We start from the raw sequence: 17,732 nt of genomic DNA, 5'->3' as shown, positions 1-17,732 counted from the left end.
TAATGGCCAGCAGGGAGGCTGACACCAATATGTGGCTTAAGCTCTAGCCACAAAACCGCGTTTAGTGGTTGCAGCATCGCGTCTCAACCGACTTTCTTCGCGTATGTCTTGACTTTATCTGAACGACGATTCCATCTTTACCAAATTTCGGTTCTCAAGAAGCCTTAAACTTAAGCAAACCAGCTCCTTTATATTCTTTCTCATTGCTTTTGTGCCATATTACCATTTTCAAGCCTCTTAAGCCTCCAGCGCAGCTTAGCCCCTGATAGCAACTCTAATCGTTGAACTGCATAACTCAATCAAGGTAAGTTTCCATTGTAAGCTGAAGTACAGGCTTTCTCATGCTTGATGCCATATCGATATGAAGCACGCTGAATGCCTGGTGTTGAATCATTTGTGTTTTGCTGCTTGAACTTTGTCCCCATCCTTTCCCTTATGGATGTTTCCCACACCTCCTCCAAACCAACCTGCACCTCTGTTTCCCCTGTGACCTCCAGCTTTAGCATCCACTACAGACCAGTATCAAAGTCATCAACCTCAACACATTCTAACATTTGCAGACTCACACTTTATACACACAAATAATTCCATCTCTACCACCCCACCATGCCTTACAACACTACAGCAATCCCTCCTCGTAAGGAGCCTACAGGACAAAACCAACTTCCTCGTAAGTTCAATCACCCAATTCAAATAGTGATTTCCTAACATAAATCCAGTCTCAAGAGTCAAGAAGATCATCGCGCAAGACCCGGAGATCGGTCTCTGCTCTAACAATGCAGCCTTCGTGATAACCCTCGCTGCTGTATGCGTTCTCCCCCCTACCTTTCGACTCTGTACTCACACTACATAGGAGATGTTTGTCCAGCATCTGGCAGAGGAATCACATACCCAAGCCAAGCTAGACCGCAAGCCCCGTCGAAACATCCAATACAAGGACGTCGGTAAGTCTAATACTCTGCTTTTTATCATAGCACCTATTGACTTTGTCAGCATCTGCCGTCGCGCATCATGACAACCTTGAGTTTCTCGAGGACACTGTACCAAAGACAGTGCCTTACAAGAACATCAAGGCTTCCGCCGCAGCGACACGAGCACGTCTCCAAGGTGACAACAACGACAACCAGACTATTAACTTCCCAATGGCAAACGGCGCTAAGAAGCCTCATGTAAACGGTAACTCCATGGGCGCCTCTGCGCATCTCAATGACCCAGAAGATGATCCCAACTCACAGCTGGAGATGGAGTCGAGACAGAACAGGGACGGAGACGTGGCCATGACCGGCTAGTTACCAACTGTACTTGACGACGGAGATCGGGTCAAAGCAGAGCTGAGACGTCGAGCGGAAGATTATACCGACCAAACCGCCAGTGGAAAAAGAAGCAGACAAGAAGAATAGGACATCAACTAGGAGTAGTCATTGCAAGGGGATGTATTTCCCAAAATACGAATAATCATGATATTTTCTGTAAACCCCATCCAGATCCTTTGCACAGCTGTCTTGCTTCATACATGCGAAGTATTATTCCTCCATAGCATCTCCGTGAATGCCAGAAGGCAGACGTCCCTCGTTGAGCTCCTTCTCCAACGCAATAATCTCCTGCAGGCTGGTAGCCTTCTTGATACGCTCCTGCAATCGCTTCTTCTCGGCATCTGTGAGCTTTATTCGTGAAAGCTTGGAGGGCGCTTCCGAGCCGTCGGCGGAGGCGCTGAAGTTGGTGGTCTTGATACCTTGGATCTGTGTATGTTGTTAGCTTTGGCGTGACCAGCTTGCTGTCGAAAGAAGTAGTACGAACCTTGGCAGCCAATGCAGTAGGCTCTTCCTCAGTTCCAAATAGTTCGCGAGCATGCTCTCTCTCAGACTCCTTCACCTTGACGAAGTCGAGGAATCGTACGGAGGGGCATTTCCAGAGCACCCAGTATCGGTAGTTCTACACCGCGCATCAGTACGAGTCACCGCCATTGTCGCATTCCCGACTCACCTCCTTCTTGGATACAGGGTTATCAGACAGCACCAAGTGCGTCAATCGAGGGAACAGCGCTAGTGCGTCCAGATCCGCGAGTTCTGCGACGTTGTTCGACGATAGCACCAGGTTGGAAAGGTTCGGGATGGCTTTGGCCAGAGAGGGCTGAATGTTCGAGACGCGGTTTCGTGCGAGGAGAAGGGTCGTTATGCGCGGCGATAGGGGGAAGTTTCCCAGTACTTGAATGTCATTATCGGTAAAGTCGATGGCATCGTGAGGCTATACGGTCAATCTATTAGCAATCGTACAAACAGCAGAGGGTTAGGAGCTTAACTTACGCCAGCAACACCCAAGTTCTCAATGGCTGGAATTCGGTGTCCTGTTCACGCCGCAAAGACGATTGTATCAACTCTGCGCTCTCTAAAGATCAAAAAGTGTAGCATCTGCTCTTTTCAAACGCACCTCGGAGATCAAGCTCTCGCTCCTTCAGAGGATTGAGGTAGGATAGGGAATCCCGGATGAGGTCGGCGGTGAGCCGCATCTTGGATCTAGGGCTGTTACCTCGGGTTCAGATATGGTATGTTACTATAGTCGTTTCTCTATAGAGTCGATATCGTAAGGTCGGTGAGGCTAATGCGTACGAATGTTGGTGGTGTTGATATATGGCAAGGCTGATGATCTCGACAAGGCGGATGGGGAAATTTTGGTGTCGCGTGTGGCGGAAGCTTAAGTGTGGCATCCGGAGTTCAGCCACAATGCAGCATCAACAACTTACATGTAGGACAACATGAATAAAAATTAGATGCTAAAGAATTTCATGTATTTATTTGTTTTCTAATTGTAAGTGTATGTGTAGATATGAAAATAGATCATAAATGAACTCACTGGGAGCTGGGGGCCAGCTTCATACATGCAGCATACAGTTGCAATCGTTATTCCGCAGAACTTCATCAATCAAGGCATACTTATAATTCTAGACAGTACCAAGTCTTAATTCATCACTCTATCCAGAGTTCCAATGTATGGTATACCAGTCAACTAAAAAGTACTTGCTCTTGCTCTTTGTTTCTCAATCAACTCCAGTGGAATGTTTCTAATTGCATCCCGATTCTACTGAAACACAAACACAACTCCCATTCGATCCACCGAAACGCTCATGGTGTAGGGAGACTCCAGCAACGCCACGTCTAAAATAGCATCCATGTGTGACTGCAGCAACTGTTGCTGTTGAAGGGAAATAACTGTCGATCTCGGCGGTCGCGCACTGGAGGATTTCGCCTTAGACCCAGAGCCCGCATTAGGGGCTGTCGGTGCTTGTCTGGGAAATCGCTCCATGTTCAGCGTCAGCGCTGTCGAGGGGTGTGATGTTGTATAGGTTGGTTTGGCTTGTTCTGGTGTGAGTCCGCTGTATATGAAGGAGCTCTCCATCCGTGAGAGATCCCAGAACCGCAATCGTTTGTCTGAGCCACCCGTGACAATGAAAGCGTGTCTAACGTCTCTAGAATCGTCCACGGTTGCAGTGCCAACAACCATAGCGCGAACACCTCGGTCGGCGTTCGCGGTTTCGCTTGGCTCGATATCGGTAGCGTATCGTCCAAGCATCCCTTCCCGCTTGTCTTCATCGACGTCCCATGCTTCGTACCCCTTAAGCCCGTCTTTGCTGCTTCCAACCCGATAGATTTCTCGGCAGACCGTCTTCTCGAGATCCCAGACTGTGACTTCTCCTTGACCTGTTCCTCCAGAGATGCATACCCATTTACCACGACCCTTGGTGGGGTGTATGCAAATTCTGTAGATTGATCCTTTACCTGGCAGACCCCAACCCTTAAGTCGCATCTTGAAGCGTAAGTCCCAAAGGTCAACTACTCCATGAGAAGTGCCCACGCAAAGCCAGTTGCGCTTCCTATCCACACAGAAACAAGTAGGTGTTCCATGATGCACTGGATTTTCTAGGGTGTAAAGGAGATCCATGGTTCTCAAGTCGATGCCTATGATCCTCGAACGATTCGTGGCGATAATGAGGACCGAGTTTGATTCTTGCCTAAAGTGTTCGCACCATACTGCAAACTCGCCATCTGGGAGCTGATGTTCGCGTAGAACACGCAACTTGCCGTACCTGATCACACCACTAGCCTGAACTGTGTCGACCTTGACAACGTGCACGCTGCCATCAGACGCGCAACTCACGAAACAATGTGAGTTTTCAACAAAACAGAGGGCAACAACCCGTGTGTTGTCGCCATGTTTATGGACCTGGCGGGAACGGTGCGTGATATTACGCTCGAGTCGTGCTGTATCCCAGACTCTCACAGTGCCATCATCGCCGCCAGTTATGAAGAAGACATGATCAGGAGATGGCAACACCCTGTTGACGGGTCCCTTATGTTCGCCAAATGTTGCGACAAGCTGACCCTCAGGTTTCCAGGGCTCTTCTCCAGGCTGAACACTAACTCGACTCGCTTTGCTTCTCTTGATGGGCGTGACAATAGGTCCAAACTCGATAACATCACGAGGGAAGTTATCCACATACATGTTGTCCAGCATTCTCTGAATACTCGGGTCATTCCCATCGTAACTATGCTTCGCCACTCGACGGCGTGCAGTGTCTCCGTCTTTGCCGTTGGACGTTGGCAGTTGTTCTGCTAAAGCTTGAGCAAAGGGTCCTTCAACTTGGCCAAATGCATTAGTGTCGGTAGTACCAGTTTGTGCAATTGATTTGTTTCTGTCTTTGCGGTCGAGCAAGCTCAGTGCACTTGCCTGGTGGCGGATTGCGTTTCTAGATGATGACTCTCCTTGGGTGTGTCTGTCATCAGTCTGGCCCGCCTGTGACGCTGATGGTGTCCTGGAATGTGTTCGACCAACAGCAGCTGGTGACAGGAGACGACCTGATGAGCGCGGCCCAACACTTTGTACTCGTCGGTTATTGCTGGCCCTCTTCTTTCCACCCGTCAAGTCATCAATGGTCATTGAGGCGTCCAAAAGAGCATCTGCAATGGTATAAGGTTCTTCTGGTCGCTCGAGGTCGGCAACTACTCTGGGATCGCGAAGGGGTGTCTCGTCAAAGAACACAGTTTGAGGAGTGACTCCTAAGCTCTTAAGAGAAACCACTCCATTAGACGTGCTGCCATCTGCAGTTGAGGCATCCCGTGCCTTCATCTTGCTAAGGCGCCAGATGAATTCTCTCATAGCGTCGAGCTTTAACTCGTCCTCGTGTTTCAGTCCAAGGTTTCTGAGCTTCGCCAACCATTGCTCATCTTCTTCATTGCGAGCTACCCGTCCCATAGAGCTTTGGGACAAATCTTGAGAAGATCGGCTTGACTTAGAGCCAAACAACAAGGGCTTAAGCTGCTGCAGTGGCTTCCAATAGTTACCACGCTCAGTCTTCAAAGCCCAATTGATGGCCTGATCGAAGACGTTTCGCGTTAGTGGCCTCTTGAGTGCATCGAGAATATTGAGCTCCTGAAAGTCAGACAGAACCTCCACTTTCAAGAATGGCTTTACAAGAGGCATCAAAGTACACCTCACATCAGCAGGTTCCAAGAAGCGCGCTGATTCGGACAAGAATTCTGCCGCCGATTCCCGTATCCAAATATTCGGGTGCATGGTAAATCGGCTAATGAGGTCAACCAGTTCCCAAATCTTGGGTTTCGATAGCAAGCCCAACCTAGCCAATTGAGCAAGAGAATGAAGTGCTGCTTGCACTACGTTTTCCTCTGTATCAGTTAAGGCTTGGATCATTAGAGGTAGCATGAACTCCTCCAAGCTCGTGCTTCCAACAAAGATTGCGATACCAACGATCGTATCGAAGAAAGCACACTTAAGTGTCCAATCGCGATCGTTGAGATAAGTATTAAGGTGAGTAAGGAGAACATCATTCGAATGATCGTCAAAGAAGTAGCACAAGTCAGGTACCGACGCTAGAAATGCTCGTCGAACCGAATTGTCTGAGTCTTCCACTAACTGCTTGGTATGGCTTTCAAGAACCTCAAAGAGTTGTCGTCCAGCATTATCGAACACACTCTCGAAATTGGCCTTAGCATCCGCGCCTGGTTCGATCTCTGGATCTGCGATAGGGACTGAGCCATCAGCACGAAGACTCGATGCCATATCAAGAAATCTCTGCGCAGTCGTCGCAAGACTTCCTAGGCAAGAAGCATATGCTGCTCTCACCAGCGGACTAGGTACTCTGGATCGCGAGCCTAATGCTATTTCCATACGAGGCAACACGTATTCTACCAGAACGTGAGAATTGATGGGTGTGACCATCTTCACAAGCTCCAGGAGCTGCGTGATGGTTCGAATAGCAGCAATCAACACCAAATCTGTCTCGTCCGGGACAAGAAGAGTCATCAGATACGGCAGCACCCTGTCTAACTTCGCTTCATCAGTTAGCCTTTCGGAGAAGGCAAGGAGTACATCGCATGCTCGAATCCGGGAAGATGCGCGAGCAGTATTTCTGAGTTGGGACACAACAAGTGTCAAAAATATCAATGTTCCGTCGTCTTCGGGCGGTTCTAGAGCAGATGACACTGTATGATTGTGGTTTGGAATATTCAGCCGTACAGGGAAATGTGAGAGGCTTAGCCTGGAAGATGGTACTAGTTTATCAGAGGTTCGCTTCTCGAGCTGATATCCGAGGAAGTATGAGATCTTGTCAAAGTCGTAGAACACGCGGTCGATTCGATCATCGGCTTCTCCAAGATTCTTTGAAGCACCTGACATAGGGTTGTTTCCTGACGAAGGATCGGTTATGAGTCCCATATACTGATGCAGAAAATTGTAGAAGTAATGTGGAAACACTTTGCCCTTCCAGAAATCCAGGTATTGTTCCGCCGAGTATCGCTTCTCCGGGTCGAGTTGAATCATATGTGCTATCATGTCGGCGATATCTTTATCTGCGATGACACTCAAATGTGTAATAACAGGATCGTACTCGCCCCGACGATACTTATACAACTGAGCGAGACTGAAGATTTCCGATTCCAGGAACATTTGCGCAATTACACAACCAGCACTGAAGATGTCCATCGCCCATGTCATCTTTGCCTTCTGCGGCGGTGCCTCTCCAGAAGCAAAGAAACGTTCGGGAGCGATATAACATGTGCGGCGGCCTGACGTATCGAAGAAATATGAGAAATCAGCTGGGTTATCGTCTGGCAGCATAATAGGTTTATACGCAGATGAGAAATCCGATAGATAGAGCCAGTTCCAGGAGGTCACGAGGACATTCTGCGCCTTGATATCGCCGTGGTAGACATCTCGCGCATGGCAATCACGCAGAGCGCAAAGAAGCTGAAAGGCCAACCATTTCTTCTCTATATCTTCCAAGAACGGCCGAGTGCTTAGTCGATCATAAAGCGAGCTGTAAAGGAACTGGCGGACAAGGTAACCGTTTGATTCGGTCTCGATAATGCGCTGGAATCCGAGGGCGTTAGGGACGTCCGATATCGCTCTATGCTGCTCTGAACATGGTCAGTAACTCCCTTGCAGAATGAAGCATGTATGAAGCTCACCGATGATCTGCTTCTTGTACTTCTCTAGCTTGACCTCCGTATATGGCTTGACAAGGACTTTGACAAGTACTAGACCGTTCTCGTGCCGACCACGAATAGTCTTCATAAACCTCGCATTTCCAATACTCTTCTCATACTGCACATCACTCAGTTCCGAGATGTCGATGCCCGCGTTGCCGACAGATGGCGTCGCGAGGGAGAATCCTTGACCCATGGTTTGGCGGGGGGCCTAACGAAATGGTAGAAGCTATCGGTTGGCCGTGCACGAAGCCGTCGTCATTTTGGGTAGGTCGGATTGCAAAAAGAAACTGTTGAAAATGGCCTATCGAGGCTTGTGGCAATTAATCTGTATGCGATGCAGGTATGAAGAAGCAAGCTACAGTCGGGCTCGTAGTTGTTATGTGAAAGTGCAAGTGAGGCAGGAGCCACAGGGGACGTCATACGGGCGCAGGTGGTACCTGAGCACGCGGTCAGTTGGCCCACACCATTAAGGTAAGACCAACCGCATCTAAGAGCCTCAGCATGAGCCTCAGCATGAGCCTCAAGGCAAAGGCATAGGAGCGTTTAGACATGAGTTCACTAAAAATGAGTACAGTTAATCAATGACAGACTTTGAAAGATATAGAGTTATTGAACAGGTTGAAAATTCACCCAATGGCGCTAACTTGACAGCCCAGCACAACAGATCATTTAGCAGCCTACTATGTTAAAGTATTCACTTTGCTACAAGCACATCGTGATAACGCGAAGTTACGTCTAACTGTCATCCTTGAGGATTAGTATCGCCTCTCGACCTCTAGAGCCTCTAATGTACGAAAACTATGCTCAAAGATATGCAGTCAGTATCACCAAATCACTCTTCAACACAGCATTCAGTAAGTCATAAGAAATGATATTAATAAAATTGTACCAGATCACAACTCATGCGATCTTCTTTTCAAGTATTCCCATTGTTCGTAACCGTGAACCTAAAATATAGTATAGAAAAAGGGCTATATAAAAACAAGAAGAGAGATAAATCAACAATATTCCCTTTCGACATGCAACGACAACCCCGACGCTATGAATGGTCTTTCTTTTTTAGTGAAAAGAAATGAGCAAGACAGACAAACTAAATGAGAAAAAAGACAAAGCTCATTCTTGCCATGCCTCATGCTTCATGATATATGTAACGAAAGATGTGAGACTTGTTTCCAAAGCATTTTTTAAAAATAACAGGTCCCAAGTAGAATTTTCTTCTTCCCTCTCGACGCTTTCTTCTTTCTTTCCCAAGTCCCGATACGCCAGTAATGATATGGATGAGTGACAATTGCTGTTTTGAAACACGATATGAATGGTGGCTGAAAAGCAATGGAGAGTCATGGCGCTTTAATGAATAATAGCCCAGGCGCAAGGCTCGCGTCCACTCTATGGACCGCGGCTGCGCATCGCCCGGGTTGATCGATATTGTAGTTTGGGAATCTCCATCTCGACATCAATGCCCTCGTCGGCTTCCATGATGTTTGGATCCACCGCCATGGGCGCCATGGGATCCGGTGCTGGAGTGGGTTCGGCAGCTTCTAGCTTTGCGGGCTCCAGTTTGTTGTTCTCCTCCTTGGTGGGTGTTGGGCTGCCCTCCTTAAGGCCGGCCGACATCTCGCGACGCATGCTGATGGGTCGCCGTGTGCGGACCTTGCCCATCTCGCCTGTTTCCTTGGCCAGTTCAGGTTCTTCGCGCTGGACGCGCTCCATTTCTGTCTTGGCCATCTCGAGGACCTCGGTAAGTCGCTTCTGCACCTTGCTGATTTCATCATTGCAGTCTCCATCGCGCAGGAACTGATGGGCACCGTGCTCGCACATGCTCTGCACAAATTCAAGACCCTTATCGAGATTATCGTATGCATCGGGTGGCTGATCACCAGCGCCAGGCCGTGCTATTGACATGGGGCCAAATCGCCTGCTGCTCATATATCGTAGCGAAGGGAGTGCGTCGTCGTTATTGCCATCCTCAGACACGTCTTGCTCGGCCAACTTCTTGATCTGGGCGACTCTTGCGGCCATCTTGGCCTTGCGCATTAGGTTTCGACTCGATGAGACGAATCGCACAAGTTCGTCAAAGAAGCCCTGAACATAGCTGTCGTAGTAAACAATAATCATGGTTCTTGTTCGGTAGGCAGCGGGAGCGTCGTCGTTGGACATCATAGATGGTGACTTGGGCTTCTTCTTGACCACAGCTCGTGCTCTAGCTTGCGCTGTCTTGATAATCTCTTGTTGCTGGCGAATGGAACCGGGACTCGGTGTATGCACCTTGGGCGTATTGGTCTTGACTGGCGTTTGCGCTCCGTTCTCGGCAGTAGCATCTTCGAGAATGTCTTCGTCGTTGGGAGCCTCAGCGTGGACTACCGGAGGGTCATCTTTAGGCTTTAGTGACTCAGTCGAGCCCTTATTGCGTAGGGACTTTGTCTCTGGATTCCGTCCTTCTGCTGCAGCGACAGCGGCCAGCTCGGCCTGGCGTCGGTCGATCTGGCCGCTGAGGTCGTCGAGGCGCTGCAGCCAGTCTGGAACGTTGTTCGAAAGGTTTTTGAGAGCGTCCATAGCCATGTCGCGGAAATCTGCTTCTCGCGGTGGAGCCGTGTTGGCTGTTTTGTAAGGGGCCAGGTGGTTTTCACCCGACTCCCCAAATGTCGGACTGAAATTCGGTGATGGATTGAGCTGGAGCTGAAAAGCTACGTCTTTGCAGAAAGGTATGACGAAGGATGGGGTCAGTTGGGGGAGTGAGAATGTGTCGGGGTTCCGTGGCAAATGATTGTGGAATGATCGGCGTAGTTCGTGTTCTGGGCTGGGTCGAGACCCAATTTGTATCAATAGTATCGAAGAGATGTGATGGTAATGGTCAATCAAGCACCATAAGCTTTCAACAAAGACTCAAGTTTGGTGGTCAGACTCGCAACAGTCTATCTTATTGTCGTGATGGTCGTAATCGTCGTAGGCGTCGTTATAATATAAGGCTCCCTTCGCACAAGTGGTGTATGAAGACGGGCAACTATGGATCGGGCAAGAGACAAAGTTTGGAGAGCTTGAAGGCAAATGCCGAAAGTTGGAGGAAGATGGATGCTTAAGATTAGAAGCCAAGGTTGGTTGGTTCAGACGAATTGGTGGATGATTCGAGTTGGTCTCGTTCTCGACGGGTTAGATGGGTCCACTAAGGATGGCACCTGGCGTGATGAATTGATGTTGGTTGTGGACAGAACCAACAGTGATAAGTAAAAGATGATGATGATGATGAAGAGGACAAGTCGAGTCGAGTTGAGAGAATGATGTATAAGGGCTCGCTCGGGCTTTGATAAGTCAAAGTCCACTCCAAACCAACAAAAAAAAGTTGCAGTTGCAGTTGCAGCTGTCGACAGCGGAGAACAAGACCAGGACAGGGGATCTCAACGAGGTCGGGCGGAGACTCTGGCCCTCCTGGGAATAATGCACCGGGTAGTGCGGCGGGGAGGAAAGGAAGCTAGGTAAGCTAGAGGCTAGAGAGGAGCGCGGAAGACGGAATTGAAGCGTTGCAAGAAATCGTCGTTTTCTTTTTTTTTTTTACGAGGGGAGACAACTAGTCCGGTCCGAAAGCCCTGTCTCGCTTTGTGTCTAGGGTCTCGTCTTGTCTTGTTCGATCTCCAGTCCTAGTGAATCTTCCAGTGATTTTCCAAGCTGCTCCGAAGGCAGGGATTGGTTGAACTCTCTGTGATCGGGAGAAGCAAGCCACAGTCCGCTAACGACGGGGTGGACCTCGACAGGTTGGAGCTTGGCTCAGGTTGGGCAAAGTAGGCAGAGGCAGAGAGAGAACGGGGGTTTTCTGATTCCCCTAGGGCTCTTAGGGCGCGGGAGTTGGAAAGACTTGTTCCCCGAAGCGGCAAGGAGGAAGTAGAAGAGCTTTAGAGGCGCCGGTTATCAATTAAGAGACCGGTTATGAGTGGAAGGGACGAGGAGAATTGCGGAGAAGCGGGATGGGATGAAAGAGTAAAGAGATATTTTAGAGGATGGGAAAGAGAGAAGAAAGAAGAAGAAGAGACGAGGATCGGATCAGAGACAGATAACGTTAACCTAAGCCCTGTCTGCAACCCAATAAACGAAAAAAGAAACAGTCAGTTCTTCAGTCGATCAGCATGGATACATTGCCATGCGAGCGAAAAGGCGGGATGGGGATGGCGAGAGATTTTATTGCAGTAGACAAATGCAATGTAATGCATACCTAGCCATCCATACATTACATTACATGTACATGGCATGGATGCTTCAAGGTCATGGCCGTCTCATAGAGAGGAGAGGAGAGAACCTAGGTTAGTAGGTACCCAGGGTGTAGATTATGGGGGCGTGTTAACTGGAATCATACCTACTGCAGGCGTGTGGTTACAGTGACTACAGTAGCACATTGAAGGAACTGGTCGGCACACTGCATATCGCATACAACTCCATGTACTGTAAGTTACTATGTAGGTACTACATTCAATTGCATTGACTTTTGGCATTGAATCAGTAGAAATTCTACAGTGAATGTTTAGATTAAATCAATTAAAGAATGAGTGAATCAGGCAACTCTCAGAAGATGGCAATTGAAAACATGGATCTCAAGGGTCATGAGAGCATGGCCAGATGGCGGCTGGGCGGTAGGAAGGACACCCGCGGCGGCACAGTACAGCACGAGCAAGGTAATTCTTTACAGTGCCTTGGCTGATGAAGGAATAAGATGCAAGTAATCCCAAGGTATCATTGTCGAATGTACGCTACTACGATACGGACTACATACTACAGTAGACGTCAAAACATCCTCACTGATGATCAAGATGGGCTTTGACCTTTTCTTAAACTCTAAAAAGAGGCCATCACCAAAATCCAAGACAAAACATCACATCAGGATACATGAACCCTGGCGATGTTATCGGATGTACTAGGACGGATGCGATTAGATATGGTACAGTATACGCCATGGGGGGTCATCAGCCAGTCAACAAGTGGGTGTGTGTGAGAGACGATAATCAAAAGTGTGGGATGTGCGGGACGGCGTTTGATGAGAGTCAGAAGGGAGAAATGTGATAGCCATCAAATCAATTGGGTCAAGTGCGTCTGTCTGTATGGTGTTGAATCTCCAATGACACAAAACGGCCTTGAATCTAAGCATCAGTCAGCCAACCCCATAAACCAATCATATTCAACCTGTTCCGAGAAACACAGTACAGTACATCTTCTCTATCAACTGTCATGAGCGTACTCGTAAATACTCGTAAACAGGGAATGTCTTTTCGGCGGGGATCATTCAGTGGAGTCTCAACGGAAGAGAGTCCATTCTCAACTGAACCCACGGCCTCTCTCACATGCTGTAAAGACAAACCAACAACAATCCAGTCCGTCGACGTAACATTCAGACACCAGGTATATCCATGATATGATTCTAGACTAGAGTAGAACAAACATTCTTTACAAAACAGCAACACAACACAAGCCCATCCGTCGATCGTTGTCCAACTTCGGCCCGTCAACATTACAGTACAGTACAGTACTAAACTATCCGTGCCTCTCCTCTCACGATACATAATCCGCAAGACATTCCCTCGTGCCAAACCGCCGGGAACTTCGTAGCTCTTCTCTCTCTTCGCCCTTAAAGTCTAAATCGGGAGATTCTTGCGCTTGTAGGACGTCAACGTCAACGGGAAGGGAGAGGCTTTCTGATCGACGCGGCTTTGGTCAGGAAACGGAGTAGAATTTATGGCAAGTGCCGTGCTTATTTGCATGCCTGAGATAGCCTCCTACGTCCGAGCGTAAAATGAGTTTGGACTCTATGACCTCTAAGAAGAATGTAAATTATCTGTGGCATTTCTGGGCGTTGATGTCAAGTTGAGTGTACATATGTGTGTATTTGCTTTTCCCGTACAACCAACTCTCGGCCCTTGAACCCTTGACGAACTTGAATCCTTGCCTACCCTCCATCTTTTTTATTTGTTTTGATGGATAGGTAATCGATTGATCGGTAGCTTTCTTGCATAGAACCCTCCGGTTTATGTTGTACAAAACAGTTGGCAGCTGACTCTGAGAGAGGGTTTCTCAGGTACGGATAGATATCATGACAGATGCTGATGATGGATATGAGTCTGTGCCTTGTATCGCCTCAATTCTGTGTACTTGTGAGGCTCTATCTTATGACAGGGTCTCGAAATCTTCCATTGCTCTAGAAAACACTAAGAAGCAAAACTCCCATCACCGGTCCGTCCCCGCAAGTTTCAAGTATATCACACTATAAACAAGGACTATCCTCTATGCCATTTTATTAATCACGGGGAAAAGGTCTTGATCAGAACAAAACTATGGACCCTTGTCAGATCTTCGGGCGTTGAAACGACCTACCTAGGTAGGAAGGTAGATACTTAGTATAGAGAAGAAGAGGTTTGTCGCACCGCAGAGTTACCCGTTGTTTTGTACGACGGGGAGCATAAATTGAAATCGCATGGCTATTACCGGTTCGCTGCAATTCCTACATTAGGTAGTTACACAACGCATCGGGAAGAAAGGAACCATCAGCCTTGTTCCTTTGAGTCCTATCCAAGTTACATTATGGAAGACAAGAATGGAGAAGTCAGAGTAGCATTCAGAAACCCGCATCTTGTGCCTATTCTGGCATCTCGTCTCTTGAGAATTGTCAGAGTTGTTCCGTCGCTCCGTTCGTAGTAACACTGTAGATGATCGTCGACACGGGTAGACTATGCATCTGGTTGTATTTGATCAACATCCTTGATCAACCTCCACTATAAGTCCGTCGGGGTCATTACTTACGATATCCGACAGTTTTATGAAGATATCAAATAATGATAAACTTGATTGATGAGTTGGTCGTTGGATGTTGGTTATTCTTCCGGTGACAGTCAAGGGTATCACCAGGTTACAGACCAACTGCCCATCAAGAGGCTGTGTACATAGTAACAGTACCTGTCTATTGTAGCTAAGTCTCATCTCGCCGCGTGTCAAACGGCCAGAGGACAACGCAGCAGCCAAGGGATCATCTTGCATAACGGTACTGCATATCAACGTCGCATTCTATTTGGTCTTCTGTAACATGACAACTTTTTTGCCTCTTCATGATCGACCGTTGATTATTCCCTAGAATAGTCTTTCTCCGATTCTAGACTGCTGTTGAAACGATCTTTGTTGACAATTAATCCCGTCTATTCTCTTTCTCCTCTTGTTGTCTCCGCCCTGCTTCTCGCTTCGCCCTCGCTTCCGCTATGGGTCAGTCCCTCGAGACAGGATTGGACTCAGTAACAGTAAAGCTCACTTTTGCGCCCGGTCATAAGAGACTGTAAAAGTTGCATATTACATGTATTATATAGTACTTACTGCAAGTACTCCCCGCTTGTATACTGCACATGTTCTGTGTCATAAATGTCTTGTCCGTTCGGCACTTGGGAAGCGAGGTCTCTACTAGTCATGTTTTGTTATGCTATTCATGCCCAACAGATGAGACTATCTATAGATACAAGCAAGGTTTGCAGATTGCAGGCGTCAACAATTCATCACCTGACCTCAAACTCTGTTGATCAAGATATCCATGACAATCCAATTAGAAACCATTCTGTTACTTTCCGAGTAGTAACCCTCGAGGTTTTCTCTCTCAAAACAAGTGCCGTGGTTTGTCTGCATGGATTTAAAATGTCTCATCGTTTAAACAACCCCCAGTTTCTTCAGGCGAGCCGGCTTCTCTCACCCACTCATCATGCGGTTGGTAGGGAAGCAGGGGTTGCTTGACAGGTCTAGACTTCTGTAGAACTTGGTTTTACGCGCTTTGAAGAGTTGAACGGTGTCAATATTCAGTCAATCCGATATAAATGCCTTTTCAAGTTAGCTGTTGCTCTTAATCTGCTGTAGCTTCTAAAGATCGACGAATAGCGCCCGTTGGCCTTTTCTTTTCGTGGGCATCGGTTCGCTCCGAATTTGACGATGCACAAAACAAATAACGGTCAGAAGTTCCTTTGCTTTTTTCAATGACGAATTATTACACAAACGGCACTCTGACGTTGAGACTTCAGAGACATACCTACTGCCGGCTGGCACGGGTGAGTGAGACAGTTACAGCAAGTTGAGCCCTATAACAAGGTCAACAGAGACATGCATTGTAGATCCTGTAGTTAAGTTTATGAGGCCTGTATCCTAAGCCTGTGACATTTTGACAGGTCGAATATCTAGACACAGACCTTCAAGTCAATGCTCGGTGACTTTACTTATTCTTCTGACAGGCCATCCTCCTCCGGATCAACTCCGAGGAGGCTTGCCCAGGCCTGCAAGCTGTCAAAGTCCATTTTTGGCTTGTTGGTTGGCTTGAATTGTTGGTCCAAAACGAGACCGCCAAGATAACCATCAGGCACAATGTCCTCATTTACGCGTGTCATTGCTGACAGTCAATTGCGGTCTCAAACAGGCCATGATTACAATGAACCACCGCGTAGTGTAGTCAATCTAGTCTAGTCACAATACATAATACTAACTACTGCAAACTGAGTCTTGATATTGCTTGCATGTAGGGATAGTCTATACTAGTCCTAGCGAGTTTGCTAGTCCTCAGCTGAACAACGAGGCCCTTGCGCTTATACATCGTATTCTCAATTATCGTATTCAAATTTGATATCAATCAGTATTGTCTCATACTTGTCTCATTGTAAGAGGAGGAATATGCACCTCGGTCCTTTTGTCCTATTTGAGACCACAACATTCGTAACTGAAGTTACAGCACTAATAAGAAAAAGGCTTCGATTAATATAACACGTACTTGACATGCCAATGGCCCACTACAGCAGTGGAGTTGTTAGTTCTGTAGATCATGGTCTCATGTCTTTTACATGGATCTGGTGATAAACTCTGAGTGTGCTTTATATCTCCACCGAGCTACCTTAGTCGACCAACTGATTCGGCCATTGTCCGGTTTAGGGCTGGAGTTGAATCAAGTTTCAGGGCTACTGAGACTAGACTCTTGATATTATGAGGCGTTGAGGCCAGCGGCAGGCAGATCTGTGCTACTGCCGACGGCTTTCCTATATTAGATGGACATGGAAATCATGACAGCTTCTTTGTTAGAATCAACTGTCACTAGTTCGATAGTGTCTAGCGGACGGACCTTGTGTGGCTTCAGGTGGCTTACATGCCGGGAATAGTTATCCTCATAGCGCGGCTGAAAGTGTTGGTGCAGCCCCTCGAAGAAGCAAACATGCCAAAGGCTGTAGGATGAGGCTCGTCGGCAGTTCTTATCAGGGCCAGGGATGTTTATACGATGCACAGCGCATTGAATGCCCATCTCGGTGGCTATGGCAATGTCAAAACACCATATGACATGCCTACCTGGTCAGGATGGTCCATGAGTTATACACGTGTAGGGATTTATACTCTCTGCTGGGTGTTATTGATGCCTTATATCCTTGCCTTTTCACTCGCTTATGGGTGATGTTGTAGTTACAGTGCATCGGATATGAAGATGTACGTCTAACTGCCACTGACTCGAGTCATATACACTCGGAAACTAAACTATGGACGGTAGATACAACAGTGGTCTAAGCTGCCATGTTACGGCTTGATATCTACATGAATGGGTAGAGTCTATCGCACAAACTATCAGCATCACATGACAAGAGATGACAACTGCAGATGGAAACTCTCATGTCACTATGAATTGACATTCCCGCAGAGTCTTGTTCACGATAGCCTCGCTTGCCGGTAATACTATAATCGGCGGCAATAAACGTTGCCGCCTCCTAACCCTAAGGCGTCTTTAAGACAACGCTAGTGATAGCTACAGGATCAAGAGGAAGCTACTCTACTTGGAGCTGCCAAGGGCGGCCGCCTCAATATCTGATAATCTTGCCTTGGACCTTTTGTTACTCTAGGAAGAGAGTAGACATTGTAATGAACTCCTCATTCAACTGCTAGCAATTGGGACTAATAAGTGTTTCTAGTCTATTTTGTTCATAGTAGCCTATAGGTACAGATATCAACTGATCACTGAGTAACTCAACTACCGTAATAACTCGAAATTAATGCCCGACACTCGGTAGTTACTCTAGATATCCCCAGCTTCACATTACATCTCAAGACCAATTGCTTCTCCCCGGCTATCATTCTCATAACGGAAACTTTGCCGAGGCAAGGGTCCAAAAGCCGTCAACGGACCAAAATGACTTGGCAGGATGTTGACTTGACTTTGTCTTAGGGCTAAACTAATACTGGCAAAGTCTCATCCTCTCCGGATCG

At 47.5% G+C, this 17,732-nt stretch overlaps 4 protein-coding genes across 4 annotated transcripts; 1 reads left to right on the top strand and 3 right to left on the bottom strand.

The window, feature by feature from the left end:
- Positions 1-281: 281 nt before the first annotated feature.
- B0J16DRAFT_339241 (histone-fold-containing protein) lies at positions 282-1,456 on the top strand. Its single transcript, XM_046127522.1, has 4 exons — positions 282-670; positions 720-805; positions 854-944; positions 994-1,456. The coding sequence occupies exons 1-4, from the start codon at positions 607-609 to the stop codon at positions 1,287-1,289; spliced, it is 537 nt and encodes a 178-aa protein (XP_045985188.1). The 5' UTR covers positions 282-606; the 3' UTR covers positions 1,290-1,456.
- Positions 1,457-2,740, bottom strand: B0J16DRAFT_339240 (leucine-rich repeat-domain-containing protein). Its single transcript, XM_046127521.1, has 5 exons — positions 2,428-2,740; positions 2,304-2,344; positions 1,984-2,244; positions 1,798-1,932; positions 1,457-1,739 (listed from the first exon to the last, which is right to left on the bottom strand). The coding sequence occupies exons 1-5, from the start codon at positions 2,504-2,506 to the stop codon at positions 1,524-1,526; spliced, it is 732 nt and encodes a 243-aa protein (XP_045985187.1). The 5' UTR covers positions 2,507-2,740; the 3' UTR covers positions 1,457-1,523.
- Positions 2,741-2,773: 33 nt separating this feature from the next.
- On the bottom strand, positions 2,774-7,908 carry B0J16DRAFT_339238 (uncharacterized protein). The gene is made up of 2 exons (XM_046127520.1): positions 7,479-7,908; positions 2,774-7,427 (listed from the first exon to the last, which is right to left on the bottom strand). The coding sequence occupies exons 1-2, from the start codon at positions 7,690-7,692 to the stop codon at positions 3,076-3,078; spliced, it is 4,566 nt and encodes a 1,521-aa protein (XP_045985186.1). The 5' UTR covers positions 7,693-7,908; the 3' UTR covers positions 2,774-3,075.
- A 926-nt stretch (positions 7,909-8,834) lies between these two features.
- B0J16DRAFT_111530 (uncharacterized protein) lies at positions 8,835-10,301 on the bottom strand. The gene has a single exon (XM_046121450.1). The coding sequence runs from the start codon at positions 10,056-10,058 to the stop codon at positions 8,886-8,888; it is 1,173 nt and encodes a 390-aa protein (XP_045985185.1). The 5' UTR covers positions 10,059-10,301; the 3' UTR covers positions 8,835-8,885.
- Between the last annotated feature and the right edge of the window lie 7,431 nt (positions 10,302-17,732).

The sequence above is a fragment of the Fusarium flagelliforme genome, assembly GCF_020744385.1.
Source record: "Fusarium flagelliforme strain FIESC 12 MPI-CAGE-AA-0113 chromosome Unknown B0J16scaffold_3, whole genome shotgun sequence".
Taxonomy (NCBI): Eukaryota; Fungi; Ascomycota; class Sordariomycetes; order Hypocreales; family Nectriaceae; genus Fusarium; species Fusarium flagelliforme.
The sequence above is the reverse complement of the archived record's forward strand: the minus strand, read 5'-3'. Positions and strand labels throughout refer to the sequence as shown.

What these genes read in the sequence shown, in the direction of transcription:
- B0J16DRAFT_339241 (XM_046127522.1), top strand. Translation starts at nt 607, where the DNA reads ATGCCTTACAACACTACAGCAATCCCTCCTCGTAAGGAGCCTACAGGA. An exon ending in AGGACAAAACCAACTTCCTC is followed by an intron (nt 671 to 719) that starts GTAAGTTCAATC and finishes ACATAAATCCAG; the next exon opens with TCTCAAGAGTCAAGAAGATC. An exon ending in CATCCAATACAAGGACGTCG is followed by an intron (nt 945 to 993) that starts GTAAGTCTAATA and finishes TGACTTTGTCAG; the next exon opens with CATCTGCCGTCGCGCATCAT.
- B0J16DRAFT_339240 (XM_046127521.1), bottom strand. Translation starts at nt 2,506, where the DNA reads ATGCGGCTCACCGCCGACCTCATCCGGGATTCCCTATCCTACCTCAAT. An exon ending in GCGAGAGCTTGATCTCCGAG is followed by an intron (nt 2,345 to 2,427) that starts GTGCGTTTGAAA and finishes CGGCGTGAACAG; the next exon opens with GACACCGAATTCCAGCCATT. An exon ending in ACCCTGTATCCAAGAAGGAG is followed by an intron (nt 1,933 to 1,983) that starts GTGAGTCGGGAA and finishes TGCGCGGTGTAG; the next exon opens with AACTACCGATACTGGGTGCT.
- B0J16DRAFT_339238 (XM_046127520.1), bottom strand. Translation starts at nt 7,692, where the DNA reads ATGGGTCAAGGATTCTCCCTCGCGACGCCATCTGTCGGCAACGCGGGC. An exon ending in GTACAAGAAGCAGATCATCG is followed by an intron (nt 7,428 to 7,478) that starts GTGAGCTTCATA and finishes GACCATGTTCAG; the next exon opens with AGCAGCATAGAGCGATATCG.
- B0J16DRAFT_111530 (XM_046121450.1), bottom strand. Translation starts at nt 10,058, where the DNA reads ATGGCTATGGACGCTCTCAAAAACCTTTCGAACAACGTTCCAGACTGG.